The 18,625-nt window shown below is 43.0% G+C and overlaps 1 protein-coding gene across 1 annotated transcript in view; it reads left to right on the top strand.

Annotated features, from left to right (window-relative positions):
- Window positions 1-18,625, top strand: part of LOC137638564 (enolase-phosphatase E1-like) — a 50,419-nt gene that overhangs the window by 11,230 nt on the left and 20,564 nt on the right. The window contains exon 2 of the mRNA XM_068370735.1: window positions 6,469-7,411. Coding sequence (XP_068226836.1) covers window positions 6,469-7,411 — 943 coding nt within the window. The remainder of the gene's footprint in view (window positions 1-6,468; window positions 7,412-18,625) is intronic.

The raw sequence follows: 18,625 nt of genomic DNA, 5'->3' as shown, positions 1-18,625 counted from the left end.
TGTTTTATGAAAGAATTTCTTTGATAGTCTCGTACTGTTTTCAAAGATGAACTAACGTTTAGTTTTTTAGTCTACGCAGTTGTTGACGTTCAGGACGTTCAACTTGCGCTCTATCGTTACGATAGAGAGAGAGTGTTTCACGGTTTCACTTTGCAATAAGAGTAAACCTATTCTAGCGTTTCGTTCATTCTTTCTTAGCTTAAATGGTTTAAATTCTAAATTAAAGGAACTTTTTATTTGGAAAACCTTTCAGTTTTTTCCTTTAGCAAATCACATGTTTTGACGATATATAATTGGGCTCTTCTCTCAGGTGCGAAATCTAGAGAGAAAGAGAGAGATAGAGACGGAGGGATAGAGAGGAGATAAAACGTTTCGTTCAAGCGGGTAACGTTGTTCTCGTTTTACTCTCCTCCCTAGTCGCTGTAGGGGAAGAAGGTAAAACGTTTCTAGGGTTTTATTCTTGTTCCCAGGCTATGTGCGGTGAGAGATTGTAAACGTAGTTTATTTGATCTAGTGTTTAGTCTCTTTCCCAGCCACTGAATTCTTTATCTTTATATATGTTTTCTGTTGCATTATACGACTGTTTTCGCAATTACTACCTTTTAATGAAGGGTAGGATTGCGTGTTTCAGGTAGAAATCAGTAAAAGTTTCGATTTCAGTGAAATAAGTGCAAAACAGAAAATCAAAGTGATAAAGTGATATGCGCAAAGTGTTACAGTGTTGCGTCCGAGGGTTCGTCTGTTCGTGCCTGTCGTTCACCTAGTCCGGGACCTCTTGCAAGCTCCCAAGCCCAGGGGAGAAGTAATGTCGAACGACTTATGGGTTCCTCAGGCCTTGATCAGCGAACAGACGTTTTTCCCTCCGTGGTTTCGGGCGTATCTACCCAAGATCGCCCCACCCACACAAAGACGAGAGAGCCCATTTACTTCTCGTCTGCGGAAGAGGTTTCTCGTAAGAAACCTTGGACCAAGGTCTCGCAGCTTATTAAGTGCAAGTCGGTCCCTTCCGCGCAAGTCCAACGGCCCAGGTGTAGCCACTGGGTCAGTTCGGACTCGCTGCAGTCATCCGACGACTGCACACCTCCCAAGAGAGGCAAGGTGGTACCGCAACAGGCAGTAACTCCGTCTGTTGCCGCACCCGCTGTTTTAGACCCTCAGTCACAACGGACAGTAGCTCCGTCTGTTGCCGCTTTTGTAGACCCTGAGTGGTCTTTACTGCAGTCTATGCAGACTCAGTTAGCTGCGGTTATGCAGGAGTTTCGTGCGGAGAAGGTTAACGCTGCACCCGTTAGCCTACAACCTGCCACGGTTGTGCGCCCAGCTCACGCTGAGGCTGCCTGCTCCCACACTCCGGCTGCGGAGAGGTTGGCGCTGCACCCGTTAGCCTACAACCTGCCACGGTTGTGCGCCCAGCTCACGCTGAGGCTGCCTGCTCCCACACTCCGGCTGCGGAGAGGTTGGCGCTGCACCCGTTAGCCTACAACCTGCCACGGTTGTGCGCCCAGCAGACGCTGAGGCTGCCTGCTCCCACACTCCGGCTGTGAGAGCTCCTCCACCCATGCGCAGTCGACCCTGCCAGACGCATGCTGACTCCCACAGACGCACGGAGCACTCCGTTGCCGTGCGTGAGTTACCACAACAACAGGAGGGTGGAGTTAAGCTGCCGTGTTTTGACACGGTGCGTCAGCCTCCGCAACCCACTGTGGTTACCGCCACTCACCCGCAGCAGACTAGTCAGTCAGGAGTTGAGGCTTCCCCACACAGCTTTGGTTGTTGCCAGCTCACAGACTGTCAAGCAGTTACATAACGTTGCCTTCTGGTCTGCTGCTAATGCACCAGTGCTGTATGTCCTCACGCACCTGTTGTGGTTGACAGTTCAGTTTTTGACAGTTCACAGACTGTCAAGCAGTTACATAACGTTGCCTTCTGTTCTGCTGCTTATGCACCTGTGAGACCCTCACTGAGATAACCTAGCTTTTCTCGGACAAGGTTCCTGTGGATGAGAAAGTGCTGTTCTCCCTCCTACTGATATTCCTTTGAGGACTCTGTCATTTGGAGAGGAGCCTTAAGCTGCTTAGCCTCCTATGGACTTTAATTAAAGCATAACAAGGCTTCCAGGGATGGTAAATGGTTCCGCTTCAGTCGCTAACCCCGTCTGTTGCCACACCTGCTCCCGTAGACCCTAATGGGCTTTGCTGCAAGACATGCAGTCCAAGCTTGTGTCCTTGATAGAGGACTTTTTACGGAGAAGAACTTTCTGGCCAACAACCTTCCTACCGGTTGGTTGTGCGCCCTGTTGACACTGAGGTATCCTACTCGCGTCCGCCAGTTGAGGTGGTTCCTCCACCGATGCGACCCAGTGTGGGTTGCCAGTCGCACGTTGACGTTAAGCGACGCTCGGAGGTGGTTGTTGAAGTGTGTCACTAGGAAGACGTTCAACAACCAGCAGAGGTGACTTGTTGTGACGCAGTGCGTCAACCTCAGCAACCCCGTAGGGTGTTGACTGCACAACCCAGACAGTCTAGACAGTTTCGGGTTGACGCTGTACTTCCTCGCGTCCCCATGGTTGACAGTTCACAGACTGTGCAGCAGTACCATGATATTGCATCCGGCTCCGTCACGCATCCACCAGTGCGACCGGATTCAGCGAGTCAGACGTTGCCCACTCCGTTGCCGTTTCCTCATCAGTTTCGGATAAGGAACCCTCTGATGAGGACGTTGCTGAACTAGACGATCAACCCCCAGCCCTGCTATCCATCCAGAAGATGCTGAAGAAGGAACGCTGCCCTGTCAGGCTGTGGATAAGTCTGGTAAGGACACTGTCATCCGTGGTTCTTTTGTGTCACTTGGAAGACTACACCTCCGTCCTCTTCTGTATCATCTAGCTTTTCACTGGAAAAAGGACAAGACGCTAGAAGCGGTCTCGATCCCGGTTTCCGGAAAGATAAAGTCTGGTCTGACTTGGTGAAAGGACTTTATCAACCTTTGAAAGGGTCTTCCCCTGACTGTTCAGACTCCCAACCACGTTCTCTTCTCGGACGCATCGGACGTAGGCTGGGGTGCGACATTAGGCGGTAGGGAATGCTCGGGATTATGGAACTCGAGTCAAAGGACAATGCATTTCAACTGCAAGAAGCTACTGGCAGTACGTCTGACCTGGAAAAGCTTCAGGTCTCTCCTTCAAGGCAAAGTGGTGGAGGTGAACTCGGACAACACCCGGCTTTGACGTACATCTCCAAGCAAGGAGGGACCTACTCTCTGACATGGTACGAGATCGCAAGGGACCTCCTCACCTGGTCAACAGGTCTAGACTTTTCACTAGTAACGAGGTTCATCCAAGGCAACTTGAATGTCATAGCAGATTGTCTCAGTAGGAAGGAACAAATAATTCCAACAGATTGGACCCTCCACAAGGATGTATGCAAGAGACTTTGGGCCACCTGGGGCCAGCCAACCATAGATCTCTTCGCAACCTCGATAACCAAGAGGCTCCCAATAGTTTGCTCACCTATCCCGGACCCAGCAGTAGTTCATATAGATGCTTTTCTACTAGATTGGTCACATCTAGATCTATATGCATTCCCTCCGTTCAAGATTGTCAACAAGGTACTGCAGAAGTTCGCCTCTCACGAAGGGACAAGGTTGACGCTAGTTGCTTCCCTCTGGCCCGCGAGAGAATAACTCACCGAGGTACTTCGATGGCTAGTAGACGTTCCCAGAACACTTCCCCTAAGGGTGGACCTTCTACGTCAGCCACGCGTAAAGAAGGTACACCAAGGCCTCCACGCTCTTCGTCTGACTGCCTTCAGATTATCGAAAGACTCTCGAGAGCTAGAGGCTTTTCGAAGGAGGCAACCAGAGCGTTTGCTAGAGCAAGGAGAACATCCACCCTTAGAATCTACCAATCGAAGTGGGAAATCTTCCGAATCTGGTGCAAGTCAGTATCCGTATCCTCGACCAGTACCTCTGTAACTCAAATAGCTGACTTTCTCTTATATCTGAGGAAAGAACGATCTCTTTCAGCTCCCACTATCAAGGGTTACAGAAGCATGTTGGCATCAGTCTTCCGTCACAGAGGCTTAGATCTTTCCAACAATAAAGATCTACAAGACCTCCTTAAGTCTTTTGAGACCACGAAGGAGCGTCGTTTGGTTACACCTGGTTGGAATTTAGACGTGGTACTAAGATTCCTTATGTCAGACAGGTTCGAACCGCTTCAATCAGCCTCCCTGAAAGATCTCACTCTTAAGACTCTTTTCCTGATATGCTTAACCACAGCTAAAAGAGTCAGAGAGATTCATGCCTTCAGCAAGAACATCGGATTCTCATCCGAAACGGCTACATGTTCTACAACTTGGTTTTCTAGCCAAACACGAGCTGCCTTCTCGGCCTTGACCAATATCGTTCGATATTCCAAACTTATCGCATGGTTTGAAATGAACTAGAAAGAGTATTATGTCCTGTAAGAGCTCTTAAGTTCTATTTAAAAACCTTTACGAGGCCCGTCTGAAGCTTTATGGTGTTCAGTTAAGAATCCATCTTTGCCTTTGTCAGAGAATTCTTTATCCTATTTTACCAGACTGTTAATACGAGAAGCTCATTCCCATCTGAATGAGGAAGACCAAGCTTTGCTGAAGGTAAGGACACACGAAGTTAGAGCTGTCGCAACTTCCGTGGCCTTTAAACAAAATAGATCTCTGCAAAGTATATTCGACGCAACCTATTGGAAAAGCAAATCAGTGTTCGCGTCTTTTATCTTAAGAATGTCCAGTCTCTTTACGAGACCTGCTACACTCTGGGACCATTCGTAGCAACGAGTGCAGTAGTGGTGAGGGCTCCACCACTACAATTCCCTAATTCCATAACCTTTTTAATCTTTCTCTTGAAATGTTTTATTATTGTTTTGGGTTGTCCGGAAGGCTAAGAAGCCTTTCGCATCCTACTTGATTTGGCGGGTGGTCAAGGTCATTTCTTGAGAAGCGCCTAGATTAGAGGTTTTGATGAGGACCTTTAGTATGGGTTGCAACCCTTCATACTTCAGCTCCTAGGAGTCGCTCAGCATCCTATGAGGATCGCGAGGCTCAGTAAGGAAGACGTACTTAAAAAGGCAGAGTAATTGTTCAAGTCGACTTCCTTACCAGGTACTTATTTATTTTATGTTTGTTATTTTGAATAACTGCTAAAATAAAATACGGAATACTTAGCTCATAATAATGTCAACATGTAATGCTGGTCTCTACCCACCCCCCTGGGTGTGAATCAGCTATATGATCATCGGGTAAGTTTAATATTGAAAAATGTTATTTTCCTTAGTAAAATAAATTTTTGAATATACTTACCCGATGATCATAAATTAAAGGACCCACCCATCCTCCCCAATAGAGACCCAGTGGACAGAGGAGAAAATTGGTTCTTTGTTGACATCGAGTACTTGAGTACCTACTTGACAGATGGCGCTGTTGATGTACACCCCCACCTGTATAGCGATCGCTGGCGTATTCCGCCCGTAGGTTTTTCTGTCGGGCAGCAGAGCTGACAGCTATATGATCATCGGGTAAGTATATTCAAAGATTTATTTTACTAAGGAAAATAACATTTTTTTTATAGTGATACGAATAATTTAGGTCCCGTCTAAGAGCAATCTAGTAGAGATGTAATTCAATTTTTACCTCATTCTGTTAGAAATTCTGTTCAAATCATTTATGATTTATGCTGTACTTTAGGTCCTTTAGTCACTGCTGGAGAGATTTTATCCTAACCTAAAGGATTTGATCTTTTCCCTCCCTCTTAATTTCATGGTTTTCAGTTTTTTCTTTTTTGGAATGTAATCATACAAATTTTTGTGTAGTGTGCAATGAACATATCTTTACGTCTTCAAGTTTCTAAACTTCATTATGGCTTGTCCTTTCTTTACTGTACAGTATGGTAAAGTTTGCAGCTCAAGAAAATTTACTCTTTCTTGTGTACGCAGTGAGTTTTACCTACAGTGCTTCTTGTGCTACTTGCACTAAAAGGTGTACCAAAACTCTCACCATCTGCAATCTGTGACAACTGAAGACAAGATTTTTTTTTGCAATCGAGGTGGATTTTAACTATCCATAGTAATTTATCCCAATCCCTCCATCCAACTATATTCAGCATATGAATATTCTGCAAGCTTCATAGGTATAAAGCAAATTTACATTTTAGAATTTATTATATCAAGATTCATCCAGTATTCATACATACCCTACACCTCCCCTGTAGTAGGTCCAGAAGTAAATTTGTTTTGTAAACAAAATTTTATCGTACACCTCCTAGCGGTGAAATTAAGGAACTAACTTTGCCTTGTCATAATCTTTAGAAAAAAAATTATCTTTTTACTTTTATTTTTGGGAAGCTTGCATTTTGAAGCATATAGCACAAGGTAATTGGATAAGCATGGAAATAATAAACTTGAAATTGAAAATGCTTTTTTTTTATTTTCAGATATGGACACAACTACCAAAGTCGGCCACTTAGTACAGTACCCCCTGATAATGCATCAGGCAGTAAAGATCCTCCTGGTAATAAGAAAGAACTGGACTTGAAAGAGAAAGCACAAGAAAGTGAGCAGTTAGAAAATAAAGTAGAATTACAACAGAAAACCCAAACTTCTATAGAACAGGAGGGTAGTGAATCAAAGAAGATTGAAGAAATTAAAGTAGAAGCACAACCGAGTCCTTCTGTGGTTCTAGAGGAACAGGCTATCGAATCCAAGAAAGTTGAGGAGATAAAAGTAGAAGCCCAACAGAGTCCTTCTGTGGTTCTAGAGGAACAGGCTATCGAATCCAAGAAAGTTGAAGAGATAAAAGTAGAAGCCCAACAGAGTCCTGCTGTGGTTATAGAGGAACAGGCTATCGAATCCAAGAAAGTTGAAGAGATAAAAGTAGAAGTCCAACAAAGTCCTGCTGTGGTTCTAGAGGAACAGGCTATTGAATCCAAGAAAGTTGAAGAGATAAAAGTAGAAGCCCAACAGAGTCCTGCTGTGGTTCTAGAGGAACAGGCTATCGAATCCAAGAAAGTTGAAGAGATAAAAGTAGAAGCCCAACAGAGTCCTGCTGTGGTTCTAGAGGAACAGGCTATCGAATCCAAGAAAGTAGAAGAGATAAAAGTAGAAGCCCAACAGAGTCCTGCTGTGGTTCTAGAGGAACAGGCTATCAAATCCAAGAAAGTTGAAGAGGTAAAAGTAGAAGCCCAACAGAGTCCTGAGGTGCTTGTGAAGGAACAGGCTATCGAATCCAAGAAATCTGAAGAGGTTAAAGTTGAGGCATTACAAAATACTGAAACTCCTCTGGAGCAACGGGACACTGCACCCACTCAAAGTATTGAAGATGAGAAGCGAGCAGCAGCTAAGAAAAAGCTAAATGATCTTCTGATATCTCTAGCAACAGTAAGTGATTGTTGTCTGATATTCTAACACAAATTTGTAGTGTTGTCTTGTTGAGTATCTTGATGAAAAAACTATCATGATTTTTTCAATATTTAACTTAGCCGGTGATTATATAGCTGCAACTCTGTTGCCCGACAGACAACTCTACGGTAAAAACTCGCCAGCGATCGCTACACAGGTTGCGGGTGTGCCCAACAGCGCCATCTGTCGTCCAGATACCCAGTACTCAATGTAAACAAAGACTCAATTTTCTCTCTGTCGAGCTATCGACAAGACGTACTTACTCGCTGTTGCTAAACTGGAGTTTTTTCACAACTAATTGGTGAAGTACTTTATTCTAGTTTTGAGCTTTCGCTATGCAGGTGTTTTATCTTCATCTTAAATCTTGAACTCGTTTTGGATAGATTTAATTATGGTGACAAAGAGAGTATGGACTTTCTTTCACTTTTAAATGGCCGACCCTTCCCTTAGACGGAAGTGTGTTTAGGCTTTTAGTAATTATCTTATCACGTTATAGTTTTTCCTCTATATATTTTATATCTCTCCGCCTTTATTAGGCCTCTTCGATTAACTTTCCAATTATTATAAACATATAAAAATAATTTTAATGTTTTGTTTATATAGACCTTTCCTGAGAGTAGGCGGTCCTAACTTGGAAACCGAAGTACTTCAATCAACGTTGAGCCCTTTATTTCGTAATTAGCTTTTAAAGAGCTAAGGATTTAAAACTTTTTAAATGTAATATTTTATGAAAGAATTTCTTTGATAGTCTTCGTACTGTTTTCAAAGATGAACTAACGTTTAGTTTATTTATGCTACGCAGTTGTTGACGTTCAGGACGTTCAACATGCGCTCTATCGTTACGATAGAGAGAGAGTGTATCACGGTTTCACTTTGCAGTAAGAGTAAATCGATTCTGACGTTTTGTTCATTCTTTCTTAGCTTAAATGTTTTAAATTCTATTTTAAAGAAACATTTTATTTGAAAAACCTTTCAGTTTTTTCCTTTAGTCAAATAACATGTTTTTTTGACGAAATATAATTGGGCTCTTCGCTTAGGTGCGAAATCAAGAGAGAGAGAGATAGAGACGGAGGGAGAGAGAGGAGAGAAAACGTTCCGTTCAAGCGGGTAACGTTGTTCTTGAGTTACTCTCGTCCCTAGTCGCTGTACGGGGAGGAAGGATAAAACGTTTTTAGTTTTTTATTCTCGTCCCCAGGCTATGTGCGGTGAGAGATTGAAAACGTAGTTATATGAACTAGTGTTTAGTCTCTTTCCCAGCCACTGATTTTTTTTATCTTAAAATATGTTTTCTGTTTTTTGCTGGTATTAATGAGCTTGCATTATACGACTGATTTCGCAATTACTACCTTTTAATGAAGGGTAGAATTGCGTGTTTCAGGTAGAAATCAGTAAAAGTTTCGATTTCAGTGAAATAAGTGCAAAACAGAAAATCGAAGTGATAAAGTGATATGCGCAAAGTGTTACAGTGTTGCGTCCGAGGGTTCGTCTGTTCGTGCCTGTCGTTCACCTAGTCCGGGACCTCTTGCATGCTCCCAAGCCCAGGGGAGAAGTAATGTCAAACGACTTATGGGTTCGAGAGGCCTTGATCAACGAACAGACGTTTTCCCTCTATGGTATCGGGTGTATCTTACCAAGATCTCCCCTACCATAAGACGAGAGAGACGTTGTTTCTCCTCGTCATCCGAAGGCTTTTCGCATAAGAAACCTGTCACAAGGTTTCGAAGCCCTTAAGCGAAAGTCAGTCCTTTCAGGACAGGTCCAGCGTCCTGGTTACAACCATTAGGACAGCTCTGACCCTATGCAGTCATCGGATAACTGCTCGCCGCCTAACAAAAGCGTAACACAGACTCCGAGAGTCTTTTTTTGTTGGCAAAGTGTTGCGGTCACAGACGTTACCCTCGTCTCTTACCACAACCATTTCCGTTGATCCTTAATGGGTTGTATGGCAAGACATGCAGTATATGCTTGCCTCCCTTATGGAAGACTATTCTGCCGATTAGTCCGTTGAGTCTAGCCGTTTATCTCATCGATATCCTGGCTTTCAGCCAACCTAACGTTCCTTTGTGCTTACTGTTGACGTTGGCGTAGCTTAGTCACGTCAGTCAGGTTGTTTAGAACCACACTCGATGCGGTCTCTCGTGTGGTTTTTCAGCCGCATTTGGACGTTAGGCCACTTGCTGATGCTCCTGTTGACGTTCAGGACGTTCACTAACAATCGGAGTTGACTTGTTTTGACGCTGTGCGTCAACCTCCGCATTCTAGAGTTGTTTTGACTGCTCAGTCTAGGCAGTCAAAGCAGTCTCGAGTGGACGCTGTGCGTCCTCACGCACCTGTTGTGGTTGACAGTTCAGTTGTTGGCAGTTCACAGACTGTCAAGCAGTTACATGACGTTGCGTTCTGGTCCGCTACTAATGCACCAGTGAGTGTGGACTCTGCTTGTAAAGCATTGCCACCACGGTAGGTCTCTCCCTAGCTTGAGACTCAGCTTTTATCGGACAAGGTTCCTGTAGATGAGGAAGTTGCTGTTCCCCCTCCTACTGATATTCCCTTGAGGACTCTGTCAGATGGAGAGGAGCCTAAAGCTGCTTAGCCTCCTATGGACTTTAATTAAATCATGATGATTTTTTTAAGGATCTTTGTCCGGATCTTTTTGTAACTGCTGCTCCTCGTTCGCCTAAACGTCAGAGCTTACACTAGGCCTAGCTACTTCGAAGCCGTTGTTTTTAAGCTAGTGCTCTCTCGCTCTCCTAGAGAGCTTTACGTTGGCTAGGCGACTGGTTTTTCACCAGGAGGAGTTTGGGGGATACAGCCTTTGCTTTCCCTTCTTTTAAACTGGTTTATAGAGCGAGAGTCTGATATGACACGAGAGAAGTTCTCGGCTTGGGAGTTCATGCCTCTGCCCAGATAGACTTCTCAATTCTCGTAGACTCTCCCTGGCGGCTGGCCAGGAGACGCTCCTAGTTGTTTACAGGTCAACTTCACAGCTGTTTTCGAGCCTTTGAAGTTTTGCTGTACAATTATGTCATGCATAACAAGGCTTTCAGGGATGGTAAGCGGTACCGCCTCAGTCGCTAACCCCGTCTGTTGCCACACCTGCTCCCGTAGACCCTAAATGGGCTTTGCTGCAAGACATGCAGTCCAAGCTTGCGTCCTTGATAGAGGACTTTAATGCGGAGAAGGTTGCTACCGAACCTTCTGGCCAACAACCTTCCAACTTGTCGGTTGTGCGCCCTGTTGACGCTGAGGTAACCTACTCGCGTCTGCCAGTTGAGGTGGTTCCTCCACCGATGCGACCCAGTGTGGGTTGCCAGCCGCACGTTGACGTTAAGCGACGCTCGGAGGTGGTTGTTGACGTTCAGGACGTTCAACAACCAGCAGAGGTGACTTGTTTTGACGCAGTGCGTCAACCTCAGCAACCCGGTAGGGTGTTGACTGCACAACCCAGACGGTCTAGACAGTCTCGGGTTGACGCTGTGCTTCCTCGCGCACCCTTGGTTGTTGACAGTTCACAGACTGTGCAGCAGTTCCATGATGTTGCGTCCGGCTCCGTCACGCATGCACCAGTGCGACCGGACTCAGCGAGCCAGACGTTGCCCACTCCGTTGCCGTTTACTCATCAGTTTTCGGATGAGGAACCCTCTGATGAGGACGTTGCTGAACAACAAGACGATCAGCCCCCAGAATAGATCAAGCCCTGCTATCCATCCAGAAGATGCTGAAGAAGGAACGCTGCTCAGTCAGGCTGTGGATGAGTCTGGTAGGGACGCTGTCATCCGTGGAACAATTTGTGTTACTAGGAAGACTACACCTCCGTCCTCTTCAATACCATCTAGCTTTTCACTGGAAAAAGGACAAGACGCTAGAAGCGGTCTCGATCCCGGTTTCCGAAAAGATAAAGTCTTGTCTGACTTGGTGGAAGGACAATATCAACCTAAGAGAGGGTCTTCCCCTGGCTGTTCAGACTCCCAACCACGTTCTCTTCTCGGACGCATCGGACGTGGGCTGGGGCGCGACACTAGACGGTCGGGAATGCTCAGGACTGTGGAACTCGAGTCAGAGGAGCATGCATATCAACTGCAAGGAGCTGTTGGCAGTACATCTGGCCTTGAAAAGCTTCAAGTCTCTCCTTCGAGGCAAAGTGGTGGAAGTTAACTCGGACATCACCACGGCCTTGGCGTACATCTCCAAACAAGGAGGTACCCACTCACTGACGTTGTACGAGATCGCAAGGGACCTGCTCATCTGGTCAAAAGGTCAAGACATCTCCCTAGTAACGAGGTTCATCCAAGGCGACTTGAACGTCATAGCAGATTGTCTCAGTCGGAAAGGGCAAGTAATTCCAACCGAATGGACCCTCCACAAGGATGTGTGCAAGAGACTTTGGGCCACTTGGGGTAAAACCATCCATAGATCTCTTTGCAACCTCGCTGACCAAGAGGCTTCCAATCTATTGCTCTCCAGTCCCGGACCCAGCAGCAATACATATAGATGCTTTCCTCCTAGATTGGTCACATCTGGATCTCTACGCATTCCCACCGTTCAAGATTGTCAACAAGGTACTGCAGAAGTTCGCCTCTCACGAAGGGACAAGGTTGACGTTAGTTGCTTTCCTCTGGCCCGCGAGAGAATGGTTCACCGAGATACTTCGATAGTTAGTAGACGTTCCCAGTAGTCTTCCTCTAAGGGTAGACCTTCTACGTCAGCCACACGTAAAGAAGGTACTCCAAAGCCTCCACGCTCTTCGTCTGACTGCCTTCAGACTATCGAAAGACTCTCGAGAGCTAGAGGCTTTTCGAAGGAAGCAGCCAGTGCGATTGCTAGAGCAAGGAGAGCTTCTTCCATTGGAGTCTACCAATCGAAGTGGGAAGTCTTCCGAGACTGGTGCAAGTTAGTTTCTGTATCCTCGACCAGTACCTCTGTAGCTCAAATAGCTGTTTTTCTCTTATACCTGAGAAAAGGACGATCCCTTTCAGCTCCCACTATCAAGGGCTACAGAAGCATGTTGGCATCGGTCTTCCGGCATAGAGGCTTAGATCTTTCCAAACATAAAGATCTGCAAGACCTCCTTAAGTCTTTTGAGACCACCAAGGAGCGTCGTTTGGCTACCCCTGGATGGAATTTAGACGTGGTACTAAGATTCTTCATGTCAGACAGGTTGGAGCCGTTACAATCAGCCTCCCTGAAAGATCTCACTCTTAAGACTCTTTTCCTGGTATGCTTAGCCTCGGCTAAAAGAGTCAGTGAGATTCATGCCTTCAGCAAGAACATAGGATTTTCGTCAGAAAAAGCCACTTGTTCGCTACAACTTGGTTTTCTAGCCAAAAATGAGCTGCCTTCTCGGCCTTGGCCTAAATCTTTCGATATCCCCAGCTTATCGGAGATCGTAGGCAATGAACTAGAAAGTCTTATGCCCTGTTAGAGCTCTTAAGTTCTATTTAAAGCGTACTAAACCTTTACAAGGCCAATCTGAAGCTTTATGGTGTTCAGTTAAGAAACCATCCTTGCCTTTGTCAAAGAATGCTTGGTCAGACTTTATCAGATTGTTAATACGAGAAGCTCATTCACATCTGAGTGAGGAAGACCGAACTTTGCTTAAGGTGAAGACGCACGAAGTTAGAGCTGTAACAACTTCCGTGGCCTTTAAGCAAAATATATCTCTGCAAAGTACAATGGACGCAACCTATTGGAGAAGCAAGTCAGTGTTCGCGTCATTTTACTTGAAAGATGTCCAGTCTCTTTACAAGAACTGCTACACACTGGGACCATTCGTAGCAGGGAGTGCAGTAGTGGGTGAGGGCTCAACCACTACAATTCCCTAATTCCATACCCTTTTAATCTTTCTCTTGAAATGTTTTTATTGTTGTTTTTTGGGTTGTCCGGAAGGCTAAGAAGCCTTTCGCATCCTGGTTGATTTGGCGGGTGGTCAAAGTCATTTCTTGAGAGGGCCTAGATTAGGGGTTTTGATGAGGTCCTGTGGTATGGGTTGCAACCCTTGATACTTCAGATCCTAGGGGTCGATCAGCATCCTAAGAGGATCGCGAGGCTCCGTAAGGAAGACGTACTTAAAAGGCAGAGTAATTGTTCAAGTCGACTTCCTTACCAGGTACCTATTTATTTTGTTTTTGTTATTTTGATAACTTCTAAAATGAAATAAAAACTCTTAGCTCATAAAAGTGTAAACATATATTGCTGGTCTCTACCCACCCCCCTGGGTGTGAATCAGCTATATAATCACCGGCTAAGTTAAATATTGAAAAATGTTATTTTGATAATAAAATAAATTTTTGAATATACTTACCCGGTGATTATAAATTAAAGGACCCTCCCTTCCTCCCCAATAGAGACGCAGTGGGACGAGGAGAAAATTGAGTCTTTGTTTACATTGAGTACTGGGTATCTGGACGACAGATTGCGCTGTTGGGCACACCCACAACCTGTGTAGCGATCGCTGGCGAGTTTTTACCGTAGAGTTGTCTGTTGGGCAACAGAGTTGCAGCTATATAATCACCGGGTAAGTATATTCAAAAATTTATTTTATTATCAAAATAACATTTTATGCAAAAATGAAAAAGTTCATGCGCAGATTTGTACTTGCAGATTTTACATGTCTATGAATACCCTATCTCCTGTAATTTAACTCGATTTAAGGAGTAGGGTAAGGGGTAAATTGTATCCATTTTATGTTTTGGTGCAAATGACATGTAGTTTTTATTCTTTATCATTAACATTCACATCATGATGAGCATGTAAGAACCCTTTTTCCTGAGGGTATTTAATTTGATTTTATCTCCATTCAGGTTGTTTTTGTTATTATTATTATTATTATTATTGTTATTGTTGTTGTGTTGTTCTGTAGTTATTTAAGTAAACCATTAAGTCATCTATAGATTTATAGTGCTAGCTCAAAGAAATTTGTAATTAAACAAAGGTAAAGAAGCCTGGACAGCTTGGTAAAAGGAACTTAATGGAATTTATGAAAAATAAGAAGCAGGAAGTATTACCATAAAGAAATGGTGCTTGCTGAAGAGGAAAGTCCCAGAGAAGTTGGTTAGAATGGTAGAGATGATGTACAAAAGAACAAGAACAAAAGTAATCATAGCTTTTGGCGAAAGAGAAACCTTTTAATTTAGTGTTGGATTATAACAGGGGTCAGCATTAAGTCCATTGTTATTTGTGGTAGTTATGGATGTTTTAAAAGAAGAGATAAGAAATTAAGAGTTGCAGGAGTTGCTATCGGCGGATGATTTGGTGATTACTGCTGAAAAAAGGAAGACTTACTGGAGAAAGGTTGTACAGTGTCAAGAGGTTTTAGAGAGGGATGGCTTGAGATAAGACTGAAGCTATGGGGAGCATTAAGAAAGTAGGGAGAGGATAGCCACACATGAAAGTAGAGGCTCGGTTGTATAACTTGTGGAACAATTTAGATAATTTGGATTTACTATAAGGTAGAAAGTAGGATGTGAGGCTGAAGTTAGAAATAGGATAAAAGCACCCGGGAGGAAGGGGAGGGAGGTAGGAGGAGTGGTATGTGATAGGTAAATGCCAATCAAGCTAAAAGTTAACATCTGTAGCACCGTAATAAGACCTGTGTTAATGTATGGATCGGAAACTTGGGCTCTAAGATGAAGAGAGGAAGCAAAGTTTGAGAAAACTGAGATGAGAATGCTGATATGGATTATTGAAATATCAATGCTTGAAAGATTTGAAAATTATGAAATAAGAAGAATAGAAGGCATAGTAAAGATTACGGAGGTGATGAGAGTGCCACACCTTAGATGGTGTGGGCACATGTTGAGGATGGAAGGCAGGGAGGAAGTGAGGAGGGCTTGTGAGGACCCTGTTAGGGAGAGAAGATTGAGAGGGAGGCAGAGAATTAGATGGCCAAATATGGTGAATGATACTAAGAGAGGAGGTTTGGTGGAAGAGGATGCCTTTGATAGAAGGCATTGGAGAGGGCGCATCAGGCAACAGACTTCTTAATGTAGGGATAACGGTGGGAAAGAAGACTTATAAGGTCTTCAGTCTGATAGTATCCCTTTTTATCCCTTTTACCCCCAGGCTCTTTGGAAATTTCCAACCCTTAACCCCCAGGGGGTTATTTTTTTCCCAGCACATTTTGCAGTATATTTTTTTAAAATTGCTCTAACAGCCTTAATTTTTGTCATAGAGAGGTCAGGTTGGTCTAATTCTCTTGGAAAATGCCTGAATTTTCTCAAAAAAATTATCAAAAATATAAAAAAAAAAATTTATAGCATTTTTTTGCAAGGACGTACCAGTACGTCCATGGGGGTAAAGGGATGGGTTTTGTGAAACGTACCAGTACGTCCTTTGGGGGTAAAAGGGTTAAGATACAGTGCAGCTTTTATTATCTTACAAGAGTGCATCAAGATGATGTTTGTTCCTATACAAATACAAACCTTTGTCCTTTAGTAGGAGCATGCTTTCACCAAAGCTGGATACAGCGGTTAAAACTAAACAAGGATGCAATAGTTAGCTTGAGGTTGGCAGTTAAGGCCTGGCCACCCGACAGACATTGAGCTCCCACTTTGTTTTCAGCTGCCGTATAGTACAGCCGTAGTTCTCGTGTCCTCATCTAGCTGTTTTAATCTCCTGGATTTTTCATTTTGATAAATATTTTGACAGTTCATTGTTTGTGAAGGGTATTTAGAAAGAAGAAAGGATTTGCAGCTGTTCCCCGATAACTTTAACTGTGTGTTTTTTTTTTTTTTTTTTTTTGCAAATCTGCCCATTTCCATACTCTAGTTCTTGGTAGACAGTTTTCCTGTTTGCTCTTTATTCCCTTGCTAATGTGGCCCAGTAATGACGGCAGCATACAGTACAGTTACTGAAATTCTAAGGTGGTTGGCAATCCGTAAACATCAATATGGTATTGGCTTTTCTTGGGTGACACTAAACTTTTCTCAAAATGGAACAAGACCATCGAGAGTTTTTAAGAGCTGAGTAAAGGAATGCAGTAATATGTACATATGATACAAGAACAGCTTTGTAGTTAGTCGCCCGTCTTCCTGTGTTATCACAGGAATTAGATCAGAAAAGTTACTAGATGATCACCTTTATGAGCTAGCCATTATTCAGGCTTTTAGGAATTTTATAGTTTCTTATTATTGCAAGCAAGGCTATACATTATACCTAGAAGAATACACTAACCTATTCATGAAATGTCAGAACCGTTTTTAGAAAATCAATTAGAAATGCATGGCATGGACAAGGTAAGGTTTGTGCAATTAGTTTACATACAGAAAAATTAATGATGAACATGCTACTACCAGAGATAAAAGAGGTACCTTGGTTGCTATGCAAATGTGAAGAAAGGACTTTGGAAACTAGCACTTGTTTAATAGTACTTATAATCTGGTACTTTCGGTTACGTTGCCTAAAATTGAAGATAATTTTGTCAAAGTTATAACACTACAGTAGAGTGAACAGTACTGTTCTAATATAAGGGTTAAACTTGAAAACAATCACAAGATGTTGCTAAAGGAACATAGTGCAGAATATGAATGTGAAATAGTATTTAGATAAGTCAAACAATATTACACAGGTGAAATCTGTTGAGTATTTTATCAGGATTGTGAACTTTGTACCAACCGTGTGTCACACAATTGTACATAATTCCTTTTGTATATATTATGCTTGTATCTTCGCTCTTCCTCGCACTAAAACGAACATGAATTTTCATGTTCGTTTTAGTGCGAGGAAGAGCGAAGATACAAGCATAATATATACAAAAGGAATTATGTACAATTGTGTGACACACGGTTGGTACAACTTATTACTTGCTGCCATGAACTGCCATTCTTTATTGCTGGATAAGGCCCAATGCTATAAAAGAGTTAATCAAAAGATCTGTGTATTATTGGTAATTTAGTCGGGGTTCATTGAGGAAATTGTCTACTTAGCAGGATGTTAGAAGCTCCGTATCTAGTTGTTACGAATGTAATCACAGTACTGTTTGGAAAAAAAGAAAAGAAAAAATACTTAAGAAATATTGTATTTACTGTTTAAAAGAAATCTTAAGAAATAGAGTATATTAACTTTAAAAAACTTGAGGAATAGAGTATTTTTCAATATTAAACTTACCCGATAATCATGTAGCTGTCAACTCCGTTGCCCGACAGAATTCTATGGAGGGATACGCCAGCTATCACAATACTAGAAGGGGGTGTATTTACCAGCGCCACCTGTGGCCAGGTACTCAAGTACTTCTTGTTGACACCTCCTCAATTATTCCTCTGTCGTGCTTCCGGCAAGACGTTCTGGGATACGCTTATGTTCTTGGAGTATTTTCACGACTTTGGTGAAGTATTTCTCTTTGATTTCGGCTGTCGCTTTACTGGAAACTTCTATATTAGCTTAGTTAGCTTTTGGAATTAATTTGATTATTTTTGGTGACGAGAGAGTATGAACTCTCGTTCACCTTTCAATGGCCGACCCTTCCCTTAGACGGAAGTGTTGGTGTCTAAGAGAGTATAGACTCTCTTTCTTAATTTTGCTTAACAAAAGTTATAGATTTATTTTATATCTCTCCGCCTCTTATAGGCCTCTTCGATTAACTTCCTTTTATTATAAACTCATTAAAATTAATTTTTATATTTGTTTATATTCGACCTTCCTAATAGTAGGCGGTCTTTTACCGAAGTTAATAAACTTTGAGCCCGTCATTTCGGTTTTACCTGTTAACATATTATGCTATTTCCGCCACAGAGTTTGAAAGATTTTCTTTGACAGTCTCGTACTGTTTTCAAAGTTGAACTAACGTTTTGTTTTGTCTCTGCAGTTGTTGACGTTCAGAACGTTCAACTTTCACTCTATCGTTACGATAGAGAAAGAATGTTCACGGTTTCACGTTGCAGTAAGAGTAACCGTGTCTAGCGTTTTGTTCATTCTTTCTTAACTTAATGGTTTTGATCCTAATAAAGGAACTTTTCAGTTTTTTTTTCCTTTAACAATAATATGTTTTAACGATATATATGATTGGGCTCTTCTCTCAGGTTCTAAGTCAAGAGAGAGAGAGAGAGAGAGAGATAGAGACGGAGGGAGAAAGAGGATAAACGTTTCATTCAAGCCTGCCAGGCGTACGAGTAACGTCGTTATCGTTTTTTGCTCTTCTCCCTAGTCTCTTTAGGGGAAAAAACTAAACGTTTCTAGAGTGATCTAGTGTTTAGTCTCTTT

This window comes from Palaemon carinicauda, chromosome 3 (genome assembly GCF_036898095.1).
Source record: "Palaemon carinicauda isolate YSFRI2023 chromosome 3, ASM3689809v2, whole genome shotgun sequence".
In the NCBI taxonomy this organism is placed as follows: Eukaryota; Metazoa; Arthropoda; class Malacostraca; order Decapoda; family Palaemonidae; genus Palaemon; species Palaemon carinicauda.
Note: the sequence above shows the minus strand (reverse complement) of the source record. Positions and strands in the feature narration are given on the sequence as shown.